The sequence below is a fragment of the Siniperca chuatsi genome, linkage group LG11 (assembly GCF_020085105.1).
Source record: "Siniperca chuatsi isolate FFG_IHB_CAS linkage group LG11, ASM2008510v1, whole genome shotgun sequence".
Classification (NCBI taxonomy): domain Eukaryota; kingdom Metazoa; phylum Chordata; class Actinopteri; order Centrarchiformes; family Sinipercidae; genus Siniperca; species Siniperca chuatsi.
The window spans coordinates 19,244,233-19,263,513 of record NC_058052.1 but is presented as its reverse complement, the minus strand read 5'-3'; the positions used below and the strand labels follow the sequence as shown (position 1 = coordinate 19,263,513).

The 19,281-nt window shown below is 40.7% G+C and overlaps 1 protein-coding gene and 1 long non-coding RNA gene across 2 annotated transcripts in view; one reads left to right on the top strand and one right to left on the bottom strand.

Moving 5' to 3' along the window:
- Positions 1-3,879: 3,879 nt before the first annotated feature.
- On the bottom strand, positions 3,880-5,694 carry LOC122884248. The gene is made up of 2 exons (XR_006379849.1): positions 5,048-5,694; positions 3,880-4,447 (listed from the first exon to the last, which is right to left on the bottom strand). It is a non-coding gene; the product is annotated as an uncharacterized LOC122884248 (long non-coding RNA).
- Positions 5,695-6,128: 434 nt separating this feature from the next.
- Positions 6,129-19,281, top strand: part of phyhiplb (phytanoyl-CoA 2-hydroxylase interacting protein-like b) — a 15,837-nt gene continuing 2,684 nt past the window's right edge. The window contains exons 1-4 of the mRNA XM_044213900.1: positions 6,129-6,638; positions 14,966-15,162; positions 16,888-17,062; positions 18,267-18,384. Coding sequence (XP_044069835.1) covers positions 6,533-6,638; positions 14,966-15,162; positions 16,888-17,062; positions 18,267-18,384 — 596 coding nt within the window. The 5' untranslated portion in view covers positions 6,129-6,532. The remainder of the gene's footprint in view (positions 6,639-14,965; positions 15,163-16,887; positions 17,063-18,266; positions 18,385-19,281) is intronic.

The following is a 19,281-nucleotide window of genomic DNA, read 5'->3' as shown; positions in this document are numbered from 1 at the left end:
GTCCTTTTTTTGTTTTTTGTTTTTTCTGCATATCGCACAGAAATGTCAAGACTGACAAAGCATCGGTGTCCACAGTCGTCCTAAGTATTTTCTCCATAGTCTAAGAATAGAAGGAAGATGATAGTAGCTCTAAGATATCAGGAAAGCCAGGCTTGCATAACCTTGCTTCTTCCAGAACGTTCACACACAGCAGATAAGCAGCACTCCAAAAGTGTTAAAATGACTCTACCAAAGCACAGATACACTGAGGCTGAGGTGTTTTTTAATGTGGTATGAAAATCCAGTACATTTTAAATATATATGCCACAAACTACCACTGACAAATTTAGTACCCATAAAGAATGAGGTTTATAAATATGAGCTGATTGTTTAGCCACACACTACATTCACTTTATCTTGGTTTCTCTGTTTGAAAGCCTTGCAGCTAACTGTAATCAAAAACACATACATACTCTGCAGGTTGAGAAACAGCCCAGTCTCATGCCATGTGGTTATGGTGCCATGCATGCAACACATACATACTCTGCAGGTTGAGAAACAGCCCAGTCTCATGCCATGTGGTTATGGTGCCATGCATGCAACACATACATACTCTGCAGGTTGAGAAACAGCCCAGTCTCATGCCGTGTGGTTATGGTGCCATGCATGCCTACACGAGCCCTAATCCGCATAGCCAGGATCTGCTTAATCCAACAGAATGAATCTGCTGCGAGTGATAGAGACTCTGGCAGTGACAATGCAGTAATGCAATTCATTTTAAGCTCAGTCTCAATTCTGGAGCTTAAATTAAATTCTTAAATTACTGCCCATGTGTCCTGTCTACCAGGCTACTACACCATCAAAGAAGTGGAAATTATTTTGAGATTATTTTTGCACATTTTTTGTATTTGGTTTGTTCCTTTTTCCTCTTTGTTTTTTTTTAGGCATTATCCAGTTAATATAATAAACTCCCTCCATGATGAATTGTCAGGTGAAGAGTTCAGATTTTAATATGATCTGTTTGAGTGAGGTCATGGTCACAAACTCAGCACTGTGTCCCCTGGCTGTGGTACATTCACATTAAGTCTCTTATTTAATATGAGCAGCTCAGCAAAATTAGAGAATGAGACCACCGCCTGTAAAGAATTGACAACCACTTGGCTTAATGCATTGTCCTGCTAAATTCTGTGCTGTGCCTTGCAAAAACATTGGCAGTGTCATTGAAAACCTCAAGGGGGCAGTGTTGCCACTTAAAATGACACTTCTCTAGTAAACCATGGGCAATGGTTACTCAGCAACCAATTATCACACGTTTAGTAAATATAATATAACATTACAAAATTACTGGTGGTTTATTTGTGGGATTTAACATACATGCTTCAAAAAGAACACTCATGAGACTAGAGAAATGTATTCTTTGTGACATACAGTACATAAGTATATGTCACCTCTAATATATATTTTACCTTGTAGTTTTGAATATCAGAATTTAGTTTTTGAAATGTAGACTTTAAAGGTATTTATGTGTGTGTGCGCGCATGTGTCTGTGACTGCATGCATGTTCACAAAATACAACATAAACACTTTTTCAACCTGCATTTGCCTGAGGTAACGAAGGGGATTCAATTTTCCATTTGATTTATGATCATATTAAGTGCTCCAAAGCTCATCCACAGGCCTCTCTTGTTTATGGCTGCAAATTAATGTTCAGATGGAGAATAGACAGAGAGAGAGCCTCTCATCCAACGCAAATGAGCCCTTAACAGAAACAGGTGGTGCCACTGAACTATGTTCTGTGGCAGCTTGTGACTCACTCACTTTCTCCTCTGTTATTAATTTCCACAGGAGCTTCAGGAACGCCTTCATGTTAACACCAAAACACTGAACAGGATGTAAATACTGGTATGTTATCCGGAGGAGCTCAGGGGTAACGTGTAGGAAGGATGTTAAGAAAACAGTCATTATAGTGTCTGCTGTCAATTCCTCTTATGATTCCTCGATGATGATGATAAATCTGAGCTATAATGAAATCTCAATTTTACGCTAAAGTAGATCTAGCTTCCACAGGAACAAATACACTTACATTTTACTCCATAAAACAATCCCACATGCAACAGGCATACTAGTTCCAGAGAAAAGTCATTAAAATCATGAATATCAAAGTCTTTCTTCACCTCACTTAGGGCAATTATGTGTGTGGCACAGCTCGCAATCATTGCCCAGCATGACTAATTTCCATTTCATGTTCTTTTGTTAGAGGCAGAGAGTGAAAGACGGCTAAATTGCAGAGAAAGGCAGCAATGAGCTTTCTATAACTAACCAACCATGCATTTATTCTGCATCCTGGCGGCCTCCACACTTGAAGACCAGCAGAGTCCACAGCATCACATATTGTTCTCATGGGCAGCTTGCCTCTGCGGGAAAGGTGTAAATGAGAAGAGCTGTGACTTGGCTGCTATCTCACCATACCTGGCTTTTGTCCAGTGGACAATATGCTCACAGTGTCTGATAAGTCTGGCTCATTGTGTCTGTTTACCTGTATTTTTTTTCTCCTTGTTCATTCTTTCTTATGCAAAATGACAAAAATCTCAATAAGACGGAAAATGTTCTTTTTGTTCGCATATCTGCAGCATTCAGTAACATGTCAGTATGAGATTGTGCAGTAATTATGCAACTGAAAACATAACACTGTGAATATACACATAGAAGCTTCATGACAGTTTCCTCTCAAACGTTGTGTCCAACAAATAAAGCCACATAGCCTTTTTGTATTACTTTCATACTTTACCTCTCAAAGTCTTTTAGCTTCAAATATAGATGCAATGAACATTTTTCTTTCTTTTTTTTGGTTTCAGTCATACAGGCATATTTTCTTAGGAGGGAAAATGTTGGTCCAGCCACAAATGGAGCTTAGTTCAATCAGGAATCCTACTTTTCATAACCTTACTCTCTTGTTTACACTTTTTCTTTTCCTTCTTCCAACTAAATCAGCTGGCTGAGGGCATTTAACCTATTCACCTCAACCAATCCGATTGTGCCACGACCTCCATTAACCAATCGTCTTGTTGCTTTCAAATGTAAAACTCAACCTCTTTGGGCTGCTGTCAGCTGTCGTTTCAGTGTCTGACTGAAATGACCAACCTCCACCTCCAGCTTTTATTAGAGCCAGACCCAGAGTCCCAGCTTTGAGTCCATCCAGATCTGTTGAGACTCAATCGGGGGATATTCCTATGCAGCTTCTGACAAAAATTAGGTATCTGCAACAAAGCCAATAAGCGTATTTACCAAAATGTCAAACCATTCCTTTAAGCTTTTCCTATATTGTGCACCCTCTATCTAATTAATTTTATTAATAAATCTTTCAGCCCTGATTTTAATGAGTTTCTCCTGATTAAAACGTGCAGGTCTTGTTGTTGCATGTTGGTTAACAATGAATTTCATTATTCATTAGATTTTACTGTAACAACAGTAATGGAGGGTTAAGGCGTTTCTTGAAAAGCTGAGATAAACTGTGATTTCATTTGGAGACCCAGAGACACACATGGCCATTATCAATCAAACTGCAGCTAAGGCCAGAGCTCACACTGCAAATCAATGACACGCTTCATTGGCTTCTCTCAGACAATGTTTGTGGTACGCAGTGACACACACACACACACACATTGAGCCCTGGAGACTTGGTATTGTTTTCTGCTAATGTAAAATGTTGTGGCCTGTGCTCCATAACTGGCTCATAACTGACCTCTTGGATGAGAAGTGATATGTTATGACCGGCGGGTGTGTGTATGTGGGTGTGTGAGAGACAGACGATGATGTAGAAAGAAAGGATAAACATAATGAGAGAGATGTTTGGATTTGACTCCTCTTTCTTCATCCTTCTATAATTTTCAAACCTATGTGGCCTGTTTTTCCCCCAACTCTTACTACACCTCTCTCCCTGCTATTCCTCCATCTGTCACTGTGTGTTCACGTGGCCTCTGAGCACAGCAGAGTGAGCAAATCAGAGTAGACTGCCACTACAGGGCACACTATGATATATAGTGTGCACACACACACAAACAGACACTGACACTGCAAAGTAAAATGCACATTATGAGATCTGGAGTAACAGCAGAGAGAATTTAGGGAAAGAAAGAAAAGGAGTCAAGACAGTACAAAGGAATATGATGAGGAGAAAAGGTAAAGGAAGTGAAGAGGGAAAGAGGAAGGATGTGGGTGAAGGAGGAGATGGGGGGAGGGGGTGAACTTGGCTGGGTGTGTGTTACATAGGACACAGTGTCACTCTCCCTCGTCCTCCTGCAGCTCTACTGGAAACACTGACGCTAACACATGATGACTCTCGCTGGAGGGGATACGGGTGGGTGGAGAGAGGGATGGCAAGGAAGACGGATGAAGGTAGGATGAGAAAGAACCCTCCAGAATCGGTCAGCCTCATCCTCCACCTCCTCCTCCTCCTCCTCCTCCTCTCCTTTGTCAGATAAGCACAGCAGGCAGAGTGGGGAAATGGGAAAGGGGAGGGAGACAGGGCGACAGAGAGAAATAGATGATGGCATACATAACAATGAGCTCTAGTTCTTTTTGTTTATGTTTTTGATCACTGCCCATAGAAGTTTGATGAGTTCACTCACTGGTTTATGAAATTATAGTGGAAACAGAGTCATTTAAACAGATGCTGTGTTAATCTGTAGATATCAGTACAAAGCTCTTTAGTAATCAAGCTATCTTGGACAGCTGGGGGTGCAGTTGGTAAGTCATGCTCATATAGTAGCTAAACATATAAAAGCATAATGCTACATGTAACTTTGCTACACAAATAACTTTGATTATTTCATCTGTTGATAATGAATCTAGCAGCATCCTCTCCTCAGACACAGATGGCTCTGTGTTTGCAGGGAGTGATCCGCATGCTGACCTTCACTTTTAATGAGTTGTATTTCCCAGGCAGGAAATTTGAGCCAGATGCAGCATTGCCATCGTGAAATCTGAGCGTGAAATAAATTCAGGCCTTCAGTGGTGCGTCTAATATGTTTCCTACTGAATCTGAATGCCACCGTGATTATAAGCTTACCAGGATTTTAATTCGCATGGCCACCATTACCCCGTTTTCTAATCTTCCAATGTGCATGAAAATTCTCACCAACTAGTTTACTGTATCTGCGTGAAAAATGAAAATCGGAATATAAAAATGGTCACGTTGCTCTCCGTCTCTGTTCCATCTTCAGAGGTGATGATGATGCTGTCAGTATGCCTCACACAGAGATGAGTTACAGTGGCTTCCCTCCTATAATTCGCGGTGTAGCCTGTAGTGCGGCAGTTCCCCCTCTGCCGTTTTGAACAGCATGACTCAGGGGTCCCACAGGCGCAGCTGCAGAATTCGTTGTCCGCTGAACAGATAAATACTCTGTCGCCTCTCCTCGGGGCGCCTTGTGTAACACTGAGAGAGACAAAAACAAATAGAAAGTGACATCGCCTCACTCTGATGCTCCCCTATGGAGAATGGAGAGGAGACAATTCTGCTTTGAGAATATGGCTACATGAATGAAAATGACTCTGTGTTGGCCAAATGGTGTCATAAGAGGCGCCTGCAGCCTTAAATCTATGTTTAGCCGCAATTTGCCCGTGCACTTGATCTTTCATGCCTTGGCAATCCTGCTCCTGGAAGCCACTGATAAAGAGGGTGTAGTAGTCTAGTCTGGGGAAGATAATTACAAACAGACGCACCCCACAGCCAAGCATTAAGTAGTATGGTTTTCTGGCACTCACTCACTCACTCAGGGTTTTACATTGTATTACGTGCCATTAAAATGCCATAAGGATCGCCTATATGATGGAAACGCAGAGGCTGTTCATTCATTATGTCGTGAAATATGTCAGAGTCGTCCCCCAGCTCATTATTGTGAGGTCCACTTGCACCTGCGCTCCTGCGAGAGAGGGCCACGCCTCACCAAATATGGACATGTGAGAGACCCTTGTTGGGATGACGTTGAACGTGAAATAGGAAACAACAAGAGCGTGTGGACCGTTTAGATGGAGACCTAAACCGGAGGGGGAACACCGGGCTAATCTGGTTACATAAGAAGCCATTGAATTTGCGGAACTTCTCTGCACTAATCCGCTGGTGTTCAACACACACACACACACACACACACACACACACTTGTGGCTCTGAAGGCACAGAGGCGCTGCGCGAATAGGGAACGTATGAAATAGAAGATAAAGATAAACGCACAGACTGATATCTTTGAGGTTCATACATTTAATCGCATCTCTGCAGAAGCTGCTATGCCTCACGTTGCAAACCCGAACTGGCGGCTTGTGCTGTTCGCGCCCGTGACGATTCCGCTGACGCGCCACTAGCCGCACCACCCCGGAGACAGAGGAGAGCTGTGAGCGACGGAACGAGCAGGGGACTGACTGGAAACCGGTCTCTCTTTCTCTTTCTTTTCTCCTTCCCTGACGACCGTGGACGGAAGCCTGCTGCAAAGTCCCGTGGACGAAACGAGCGTGATATTTAACAATTCACCAGTAGCATCATCCAGGCTGTTCTGCAGAGATGGAGGTACCAGGTTTGGCGCACAACATCACCAGTCCATTAAGTCCCTGCGAGGGGATGATCAAGGACCTGAGCTTGGACGCCATACAGCTATGCGAACGAGATGGTAAGTGGAGTTGTGTCTGCGCATAATCGGTGCATTTAGGCCCTAGTGTCAATTTCAGAGCCGCTGCAAAGCATACAGACTGTTTTGTCGTTGATTTTAGCTGAATGCCGTGCCCTTACTGTGTGTTTGAGGGGAGTAGGGGCCGGTCTCTCCACTGGTTCCTTGGATGGATGGTGCGCTTGTGCGTGTGTGGAATAGCTAAGTGTCTTTACAGTGGCAACAATGTTTTGTTCATTCATAAGAGAGGGGTATTTGCTCAAAAGAAATGTAAATCCCTGCAAACTGAACATGCACAGGCTAGGAAAGAATGTTACTGCCTTTATTTCAGCACCACAGACATGGACAGAGACCGGCAGCCACCCCGCCTATAGCCGCTGCCTCTTGTCTGTGTCTCTGGGAGTTGCCTTAATCAGTTTATTTGCACATGTATGACATCCTGTACATTTTTATGATTACGCATGACTCAGTTCTTATATCTCATCTTCAACTAACGAAAAACTCTCCCCCTCCGTTTAAATGTATAATTCATCAAGTCATCCAGCTGCATCCATGCTGGATATAGTCTGTGGTTGACTTCACCGAATTCAAAAGTTTTCTGGATATTTACCATCAAACAAAGAGCTGATATAAATTTGATCATAGATTAGAAGGCATCTAAAAGCAAATTTTATAATGTCAAAAAGGATAGGCAGTTTTTATATGAGCAGGCTGAACCCTGATGCGAATTTAATGGTGAGGAGGAAAAAAGCAAGTCATCACCACGAGAGAATGAGCGGCTCAAATATGGCTGCACCCACGTGTGTGCACAGGCGGTGCAGCCCTACACACCCAGTCAGTGAAATTACACACAATTGATTTCACATCGGAGTCCAGATGCTGCTCACAGAGATCCCTTTTTTAATTAAGATTGTAGATTAATTCACATCCATGGCAATGGACACACCTTTTCATAGCTGAATGGATTTAATTGGTTTTTTTTAAAGCTATACCAGATTTTCTTGATATGCGTTAGAGTACTCCTGGAGTCAATGGTGTGTCTTAATTGAGCCTCTAAAGGACCCCCAACATCTGATCACAGTGCAGTCATTGTCCCACACTGCCTACTTTTCTCAGCTGCCAGATTTGCTCTTCATTATGTAATGCAGCAGGATGCAATTGATATCCTCTTAGTGCTTTGCTGGCCTGATTCTAAAGCTGTCATTTTAATAGTGGTGTATAGACTGGGGCTGAACTTCTCTAATGGACCCTGCAGCTTTGTGCTCCCTATGCTGCAGGTTAAATGGAGAGCTTTTTGATAAGCCTAGTCTTTGCAACAACAACAGCCACTTTCCTATTTATCAAGTAGATTGCCCAGTGTAAATAGTGTCTCTGTGTCCTTGAGACACCCACATACTCTTGTTTATGAGGCAACACAAATACACTGTCTACCTTCTGTGCAGATTCTGTAGAACAAGTGGTGGTTGTCATATAGCCGAGTAGTTCCTAGAATTGTTAGTTCAGATAATTCATGTACTGTAGATGGTTTACTTGACACATTCATATTATCATTTGTGCAGTTTAAGTATCATCACTGCACACTGTATGCTAATGCCAATATAATAATCTATAATCTAGTATATATCCACAAATCAAATCATTACTGTGGACAATGTACTTGAGCGTCATGATGAGGGATGAGAAACGATTTATGTGTAATAGTAAGTGAAGCTTGTGATGTTGAATTCTTTTGAGTATGGTTTTTAGTGTTGATTGGATTATATTGGTGTCCCTGTTATTTTGACCACTCCCTGAATTTTGATGTGACATTAAAAATGACCTGCAGAAATACTGTCTAGTTTACACTTTCCCTGCCTCACCCTGTAGAAGACTGCATAGCCCACTTTCAGCTTTCTTGTAAATTGACTGTTTTTATTATCTGGTCAATATGAACATTTTTCTAAGGACTGTATTCATTTCAGTTCCACATAGCTTTCTAAATTTATCTCCCAAATCCATTAATATTTAATTGCCTGCATGAGAGGATTATAAGCCTATGCTGACCCTGCAAATGGAAATGCATGCAGCTGTCTGTGGGAAAGAGCTCTCTCACACACACTGAGGACTGTTTGAGCATCTCAATGCACAAAAGAAATGGTGGGATGCAAGTTGTTTCTGTGTGTCCCCTGTGTTAGAGGGAGTGTTGCGGCCTTAATGGTTCAGTTTAGTGATGGGTTTGTGACATGAATAAGTGGAGGTTAGGGAATGTTTTCCTAAGAGCGATGAGAAGTGGGAAATTTACAGAATTCGCTCATGTGAATAAGAAGTCTCTGCGGCTGGTGTGTGCAGGTCTGGAGACACAGAGAGCTACTTCCATGATGTTGTATTGGATACAAATGTGCCACCAATCTCTGCAAGGCTGCCTTGGACCACCATTTTGATTTTATATCTGCAGTTAATATGTACTTACAGGGGGTAATGAAATACACACTACATGTCCTGCGAGGCCTTTGTGCCGTGGCCGCTGACATAATTAAGTTGCCATGATGGATGGCTGCCATTTATGCAACCAAGTACTGTGTTTGCATTGTCTGAAATCTCTCTGCCCGAAATACTGCTGCTCTAGCATTGACACACTCAGTCTGGCAGTGTGACAGATAGATTGACAGATAGATAGACAGATAGATAGAAAAACATCTGCGAAAGGTCCCTAAACATCCCCAGTAACTGTGTCAAGTTGAAGAAAAGCTTCCTCAGTGTCGAGCCTGCTAATTACTAGTTGACAATGGCTTCCTCAAATGCAATGCTGCAACACTGAAACAAAAGGCTTACTTTTCAGTCCCTGTAAAATCACAGTGGAGCTGAGAAACACAATGATAAGAAGTTTTGCAAGATCAAATAGACAGTGGGAGAAACGATTGTTCAGGGGCCATTGTTTTTTTTTTATCTCACTGTCTCAAGTATGCTGCATTTCAGACATTATCAAAAGATTTTTATCAGCCACGCTAGCAATGTGGCTCTATGAATGGCAATGTCGATCTGTTGGTCAGTCCATCACTTTGGTCCAGACTGAAATATCTCAACAGCTATAGGATGGATTGCCATGAAATTTGGTACAGACGTCCATGTTCCCCTCAGAATGAACTGTAACAACTCTGGAAATCCCTACACTTTTCATCTAACCCCATCATCAGGTCAATTTTCTTTTACCAACACTTTGGTTAATGACCAAATACCTGCAAATTAAATGACATTACCATTAGCTTTAGCTGTGTTGTGTGTTTACTGCTAATTAGCAAATGTTAGTATGCTAACATAGATGGTGAACATGGTAAACATTATACCTGCTAAACATCAGCACGTTAACATTGTCATTGTGAGCATGTTAGCATGCTGACGTTAGCATTTAGCTCAAAGCACTGCTGTGTCTAAGTACAGTCTCAGAGCTGCTAGCATGGCTGTAGAGTCATGTACGTATAGAATGGTAACTCCTGTGATTGTGGACTTGTGTAGAGCTTATCCAATATGTTCCACCGTGGTACATTAGCAAGCCGGTTTACGAGATACAGCATCGTCTGAGTAAGCTGGCATTTTAGTTTGGCCAATGTTCAGTGTGAGCAGTTGTGTGCCATGACTGTGCTGGCAAGAGTTAGATGTAAATATTATGCAGCCACTCACTGGCTGTATAATATATTCACTTGCAATTGACTTTACTGTATTATGTAGTTCAAAACATTCTTTGAGATTGATTGCAGGTCAGCCTGACCCTGAAATTCTGCTTCAAACAATGATGCTAATTTTCCTTTTGTATGTTTTTTCAGTGCCTGACTGCTGGTATATGAAATCCTTCTATACATAAATTCAAGACTTGTACCACAAAAAGCACAGTTGAAGGAGTTTAAAAGCAGCCTTTTGATTGAGAATTTAATTTCTATGCAAATGAGAAATTAGGACTCATTCTGGTTTTGGACAGGTTTAGAAAAGCAGATCTGTCCTCCCTGAAGGTCTTCTGTATTTAATTAGTTTGTAAGAATAGGGATGGGTCGACTCTGAACCCTGAAAAGTCCTCTTCACCACTAAAGGTTGTTATTAAAGTGTCTTTATTATAGGTCTTTGTTTGCTGTTCAGGGGTGTATTGATGTGTAAAAGGTTGAACACAGACTGTGTAACCCTGAGGAACAGAGCATTGTATGCTCTCTGTCTCAGTCTAGCCTGTGCATTGAGAGGAACAAAAGGCGTGATTTTCAAAGGCCTGCGAGCATCGATAACTAGTGAGTGTCTGTGGCACTGCTCATGTCTACAGTTCAATTTTAGACCAAACACTGCAACTTAAAAAGTAGGAGGCTCATCTGTCTGAACTGAGTGCCCACTTGTGCAGTCAGAGACAATCAGTGCTACTATCATCTGCCAATTCTTTTTTCACACAACACACCTGCCAACAGTATTTGGGAAATTGATTTTTCAACAGTAACTTTGACTGAAAGTTGACTTGTTTTGAAATCGAGAAGTGTGGACCTTCAAATGGAGCACCATAGTCTCACACAGTGAACACTTTTATCACCAACAACCTCTAAGAGAGTATATTTACATTATGTTATTAGATGGCCTGAATGGAAATCAAATCATTTTCCTCTCACTTGCAATGCGTGCTAACAAGTAATTCACAGTATCAGGCCAGGTGTGTCTGGAACAAATCCTACCACAGAGAGCTATTAGGATGGCCCTACGTATGCATGTTAACAAGATTTTTATTGATCCCTCTGCATCTATTGCTATTCCACACTGTGGCATTTGACAGCACGCCGAGTAAAAGGGCAATACTCAATAAGGTCCAAGATTCAACGGAGTAGGCTTTCCATCTTTGGAAATTTAATGCTTTTGCTTTCATGCAGCATGTACAGTGCTCCTATGTCATTATGTCATTTTTAACCCTCTGTTCATGTGTGCACAGCATGAGTAATCTATGCTCCTAAGCAAGGGCTCAAAAACAAACTCTCATTTTGCTTGATCATGATGAGGCAAAAATCCCCCACCCTCAGCCTCCTGCACATCATTATAATACAAAGCAATAAATAGGAAGACAAGTAATTATGTCTCAACAGAATGAATATTAGCTACAGTAGCAACTCCGGTGCAAGCACAAAGTAGCGAGAGGCAAGATACAATATAATTATACATTTAAACATGTCAGACTGAGGGTTTAGTCCTCTTGTGTGAGACTGTAAAATGTTTTACTCTCTCCCTTACTGCCTGACCTTCATCCTGCTTGGCTTTTGCTCCTCCATCTTTCATCCTGTGCTTTCAAGAGTCCCAGAGGATTCGGAGCACAGCTTATCACTGGCTCTCACAATACGGTGTATTTACCTGCAGGCAAGGCTCCCTGGTTCACATTATATTCATAGTGTATTCAGTTTCATATTTGGAGCCTGCAAGTAGTAGTTCATTCATTTTTATCATTAATTTGTTAGTATGTTGGTATATTGATAGCTTAATTTAATTCTTTAACCTGTTTGTCTCATGAGCATGTCCTTTGATTTTTGCCCAGTAAACTGCAGCCTTCAGAGCTTGTTTTCCCTGATAACATCACTTTTAACTCGACTGCGTGGCTTTAAGAGTGTTATATAGGCAATATCTGACTGCATTTGGAAAGCCTCACTTGTCTGTGTAATGCCTCCATTTACAGGTTAATTAGGAGAGCATTAGAGTAAACAGGAGCTAAATCAGCATTGTGGAGACACAAGGAGCTGGGAGGGCAAAGGCCCCGCATGGGGTCTCCATTCAGAGTATTTAAGGGAAACATTAGTGTTGACAGTAACATTTTAAGGAGCAGAAGACAAGGAACTTACTCTGCTTCAGGCACAACACAGCAACTGAGTTAGCAGGTTTTTCATCTTTGGTGTTTGGTTTCGGTAAGTGTTTACAGTATACTGATAGTATACTGAGGTAGTGAGAATTTGGAATAGAATGATTAACCTGAAAGCTTATGTTTTATGATCTATGATCAATGATGAATGCTTATGATGAATCGGCACAAATTAGCTGTCTGATTCCCTAGCATAAAAAGATTCAGTAGTAGTGGTAATAATTCCTATAAAATATGCAATAATGTCCACATTTGAAATACACATTTGATGTCTGTTCTTTAAGGCCTGTATTACTCAGGATTTCTACAAGAACTTAGGCATTTTGAAAACTTGTAAAATAAATCCGTGGCAATATTTCACTTCCTTTGGGTATATTTAATCTCTCCCTGACGCAGATGTCAGAGAATGTCAACATGCCTTGTCTTTTTCTTGTTTTTGTTAAAGGTCAGCAACATAAAGTCTCAGGTGGGACGTTAAAGTGCTGACATCACTGTCTGGTCTGTGCTGACTTGGTGGAGCATTTTCTGACACAGGTCTGCCCCGTCATGTCCTGTGTTGACCCCCAGTCTGAGCCAAACTTATCAGTGGGGGTTAAGTATAATGAGATGGGCTTTAAATGTGGACTAGCAGCATGACGAGAAGCTTTCACAAATCAAAGCAGAGAGGTGTAGGAGCACCCGCATTAGGTCTGAGAGCCAAGCATAGTGCAGTAAGGCTAAGGATGCAACTGCTGGCCTGTTTACATTTTTACATACTCAGGAATCTCCTACCCCCAGTGCCCCTAAAATCTAGTTTAAGCCATGTGCACTAAATCCAGATAATAAATCCTGTTTAAATACACTGACTTTCTGTAGTGTGAAGATTTATAACACATTTTCCCCAAAGATTTGTCTGTTCACTGTCTGATCACTGAAAAGTCATCTTTCCACACTAACTTCACAAGTGCATAGGATATATTTAGTTTCATTCATCATGAGCAGCAGTGTGGTCCAAGCATGTAACAATAGGAGGTCTTTCTCTTTAGCTTAAAGATGATTATTTTTGGTAATCAGCTAGTTGTGATTAAGAACTAGTGATTAGGACAAAAATAAGTGGGGGAGGGGTCTGGTCTGGAGGTAAAAAACATACATTTGTCTCTTATGGATTTGATTTGTCATGATTTGAAAGAGCCAAGATGGAATAAAATTGCAAGGCTAGGCTGCTTTTAGCTGTTTTCATTGGGTGTAGGAATTACCTGCTGGTTGGCTATTTCCTAAAATCAATCAATCTACAAATGCTCCACTGTGAGAGTGTTGTGTGGAGGCGAGACAAGAGAGTCCACACAGCCCAATTATGGGATGGATTGCTCTCTCAGCTGATGAGCGGAGATGGATGCTCCATGCTCCGCTGCCTCTTCCATTGTTTACTCTCTACAGAGTCCAGTCATGTTGTGCATTACTCCCAAATTCTGCATTCTTGTATATTACTCACTCTCGTGTTTAGACCCAGGAGGGGGCACAGAAAACACATTGTTGCCATGCCAAGTGGGCGTCCCCGAGTGTGACGCAAAGTCTATATTCATCCAAATTCTACAAAGCTCTCATTCAACCTTCTTTTGACATTTTCACTGGCCTCAGTGTGCACTTTGGGTTGTACGCCTTTGCTATATGTTGTGTTATTTACAGGGACCTGACTAATTGCATGAGATCTATGTGGCTCAGAAAATTTAAGATTTTTCAATTTATTTGATGGAAAATGATGTAGCAATGGCCTTTCTGTATGACCAAATAGGCAAGGAATGATGTGACAAAAAAAGTTTACCCAACTTGGCTGAAGTTCTATGACATTCACCAGCATTTTAAAAGTTATTCTTGCAGGGTCATGTCTATTGCCTGCAGTGTGGTAGCTGAGTTATTTATTATTGCTGATTATAAATGGATCCATTTCTGCTGAGAAGAGATGAGATTCAATCAGCGGCGTTTGAAATATTTAATGCTGCCTATGTTCTGGAAAGCAGATAGGTGTGTGTTGAAGGGCTGTTTCCATGGCAACATATATGGTAGTCGGTGACACAGGCAGTCCTTTGTGTGTGTGTGTGATATGGTGGCTATACTACTGTTAGTGCTGTCTGTGGAATTATTACTGAGAAACTGCAGTATGGAAGGTATGTAGTCAGTAAGAAAGAGAGAAGAAAACGACAATTCTGAATAAAAGCAGAGCATAGATATGGGATTTAAAGGTGTGTACTACTGACTTAATATGGTCTCAAGAGTCTCAGAGAATAAAAATGTGATTTACAATCACTGATCAATGTCTCATAACACTTAAGTTATTACGAGCAAAGATTCAAAACTGATATTGTATCAAATTTAAATAAGCTTTACTGGCCAGAACACGATTTGTGATCTCAAAGGAGTCCTACAGTAATTATGAAACATATCATTTCATTTTGGTATATATTGTTGTATTCGACATGGATTATATCAACATTGTTTTTCAACTACACAGGAAGTAAATCCCAGGATGGAAGCATCTCCGAAATGGAGGAGCTCCCTGTTCCTCAGAACATCAAGATCAGCAACATCACCTGCGACTCCTTCAAGATCTGCTGGGACATGGAGCCGCGCAGCAAGGAGCGCATCACACATTACTTCATTGACCTGAACAAGAAGGAAAACAAAAACTCAAACAAGTTCAAACACAAGGTAAACACGTTTAACGTGAGATGACTCACCAAAAGGCCTCTTGTTATAGTCTCACTGAATAGAATTTGCTGCATTTCATAAATAAGGAAGAAATGTGTTTTGTGTTCATGTGATTCAGTGTGTGAGAACACTGAAAAACCACAAGGAGCTTTGATAGTACAAATGAGGCAATGTTCCATTATAAATCAAGATAAATATTAAAGTACCCTTTACCAAATTATAAAAAAATATGAATAATTCTCTCAATAATTATTTAGTCCTAAAACATTTTTTCATTCCTTTATTTAACCAGGTAAAAGTCTCCTTGCGATTAAAATCTCTTTTTCAACAGGTACCACTATCAAAATAAAGTAAAACCAAAACCTAACACCAACAGTAATCTGCAATGTTCCTGGAGGAAGGGACAGTGTATTTAAAAGCTGTTTTGCCCAACTGTCCTAACTCAGGGAACTGACAGCTGTAGAACATTGTCAGAATGCTGGTCATATTGATTTTGATTGCTACACATATATGTACACAGGTAAACATACCATAGAATACTTTAGTGACTTAAAATAGAATTTTTGTCCCAAAACATCTTTTTAAAAATATATAATTTATTGTAAAATGTGTTATATTGTGTGTAATGAGTAATGTGTAATATTTTTAAAAGGCATACTCTACACAGAGTAATCTGATGTAAATATAATATTTTGGCAAATTTTTGACAAAGAAACAACAAATACAGTAAATTAAGTGTTTGTAAGTAATGCAAATTAATAAATAAGGCAAATTTGAAGGAAAACAGGTTTTTTTTTTTTTTTTTTTTAAAAAGGGTATCTCTCAGTGTTCTATCTGATGTTCTCTATATACAATCTCCACTTCTGTTATTTCTGCTTTTCCAGTAGTGCTGTATGTTGATGTGTCTATTGGGTAGAATGGCAGTGAATAAGATTTGTCCCTTCACGACCATAATCGTTCTGCAACTTCTTATTAATGATAGATAGTTGTTGCGATGCTTTAAACATCTGGAGGTATGATAATCCTTGCTGTTTGAAACCTAAAAATATTGATTTGAAGCTAAAACACGTAACATGGGCACACCATGTTTTAGCTCAAGATAACCTGTCTTTTCATGGTTTTGTTCAAAGACTCCAAAGCGAGCTGTTGCTCCGATCTATAATAGGCTAATATCACTCACACGGCCCTCTCTGCCTGAGAGTAATTGCACCACCAGCAGTAGCAGGAAGACTGCAGCTCTTTTAGTGGATAGTCAGTGATCTGGTTTGGTAATCTTACAGACTTGTTTCATCAGCCTCCTTCCTTTCATCCTGCAGTCACTTCCTGGGTGCTGTGTAGCTGAGTGTTTTTCCTCTTTTACTCTTGTTATAGCGGGCGAACCCATGCTAGTATTTTGATTTTAGTGTGCAGCAACAGTGTTGGTGGATGACTCTGTTGCTAGGCAGGGGCTCCTAGTCCAATCAATGAGCTGCTAAGGCTCACTGAGACTTGGGGAGGGGGGGGATAGTGTCCAGAATTGTGTACATACATAAACAAAAGGGCAGCCACACGTATAAACTGCACTCCACTACTTATATGAAATGTGAAGATGTGTGAGTTTACAAGCAAAAACCCTGCATGTAGCTGAAAGAAAGCCATAATTGGAGAATCTCTTTCTGACTCATTCCTTCCTGTCATCATTCACCTCCTTTTTCCGTCCCTCCTGCACTCCCTCCCTCCCTCCAGGATGTTCCTACCAAGCTGGTGGCCAAGGCAGTGCCCCTGCCCATGACGGTTAGGGGCCACTGGTTCCTGAGCCCACGCACAGAGTACACCGTGGCCGTCCAGACCGCATCAAAACAGACTGACGGGGACTACGCCATCTCAGAGTGGAGTGAGATCATCGAGTTCTGCACTGCTGGTGAGTAATATGCAGCTTACAGTGCCATGACTACATACATTTTCAGGATGTGTGACATCAGTGCTGCCTTTGATTTTAAGCCTGTACTTAACCAACTTAAGCACTGAACAACAGAGGATAATAGTGAAGGGCGTTAAGAGAGAGGAATACAATGGAGTAAAGGAGTATAGCACAATATGAGGGAGAATATTAAATGAAGGCTAATTTACACTGAGTGGAGGGAAAGATGGATGAGAGATGGGGGAGGGGAGCTGTGCTGTATATCATCTGATGCAGAGGTCAACAAGTTCAACATCACTGGCTAGAGACTTAGAGTAGGGGTGGGGGGGAGAAAGGGGAGGAAATGATGGCGTGGAGACTGGATGGTAGAATTTATCAGGAGGGGTAGTTGTGAGAGGGATGAGGAGCAGCAGTTGAGATGGGAGGGAAGGAGAACAGGCCAGGGAAGAGTGTGTGTAATGAAGGTGCAGTAAGAGAAATCGATAAAGGGGAATGCTTAATGATGTTGTCAATCCTCTACATCCCTAGCAGGCAAAAGATGCCTCTGCCAAGGCCTTCCACTCCTGTAAAATCCTCAGTCTCTCAGTTGAATTGTTTAACTGCCATTTATTCCATTATGTCTCACTATTAACAGTTCTCACTTCTGTATGAAAAACAACATGCAGAGAAATCTGCTGGGCATTAATACTCTTCTTAATGGTCTTCTTTCATTTTTGTTCAAGGTACTTCATTTTGCATGAAAGAGCAGGGAATTTTCCCCAAATCATCCTTGTCGGTGTGTTCAAGTGCTTGCAGGAAAATTGGAATGGGGGAAAGAGCCTTTATCATTATGAAACTTATTATATGCTTTGGATAAAATCCACACCCATTTGGCAAACCTGCTCACATGGGGGTGAGTGAAAGTAGATTGTATTATAGGATTTACTGAAAATGTTTTTGGTCTAAATGCTGAGCCATTTCAAGCTATGAATATGAAGGAGTTAAGGATGGAAGGATCTCAGGATCCTTCAGTACACTTGCACAGTTCATATTCCATCCTAGCAAGTGAAAACAGTCACTCTTGTGCTTTATAATAAGAAATATAATAATAATATTTATTTATTATTTATAATAATAATAAAGAATTTGAATTTCTACTACATCCGATCCTCCTGATGACAGCATATTAATTTCTATGATGATATGTGTTGTGTCTGTTTTCCAGATTATTCCACAGTGCATCTAAACCAGCTGTTGGAAAAGGCAGAGGTCATCGCTGGCCGGATGCTGCGTTTCTCTGTCTTCTACAGGAACCAGAATAAAGAGTACTTTGACCACGCCAGGTAGGCAGCCCGCCCTATTACTGAGATGTAGTGTATGTTGTCAATAGTTTCAGTTTCATTTGGATCTTGTCTTTGATTTTGAATTAATGTGACCACTTTTATAGTCAGTTGGCTATAGATATATAGATGGCTGGTATGTGTATTCATCTATTTAGCTCTTTTTGGCTGTATCAAAATATGTGTCTGCATTGCTTTACTCCACTCTTTCTTTCCAATGTCTCTGCTTTTTAAAATGTCTCTGGCTGGACTGTGTTCTGCTAATGTAGAATTTTAATCACATTGGATGCTTTACCACTTTTACCACATTATTTTCATCCATCTATTGTCAATCTAATATAAATCTGAACTGTCATTTTCTATTCATGGAATGATTATTGCATTTGGCATTGAAATGACTAGAGCCAATGAACATATCACAGATTTCTTACTTTCTGGGGTTGACTTTTTATTTAATTTGTCAATTAAAAAGGAAGATCCAACTCTGATTTTTGTGGTTAACAGCTTAGCTTATTGTCGTTGACTATTGCTGTTCTTTCTGCATTTGTGGTTCAAAAATACTAAGTGAGAGTCTGGACTTTTTTTCTAGAATAATGGGCTGAGTTAACATGTCTGCCACAGCAATTGGCTTGCCTGAATACACATTTCTAACAACAACAAACTCATTTTCACCCCTTTCTGGTCTGTATCATTATGGGTAATGTAGTCTTCTATACAACACTTAATATTTAGACTTATTTGTGCATTCTGTTACCATTATCATTGTAAATGACAATAAAATATATGTTGCATGTATATGACAGTTTATCATTAACTATTTATCTTACCAATAACTTTTTTTTCTTGAACATTTATCACATAAAATTCACAACAACTTTAGCATCTGGTGCCCTTACCCTA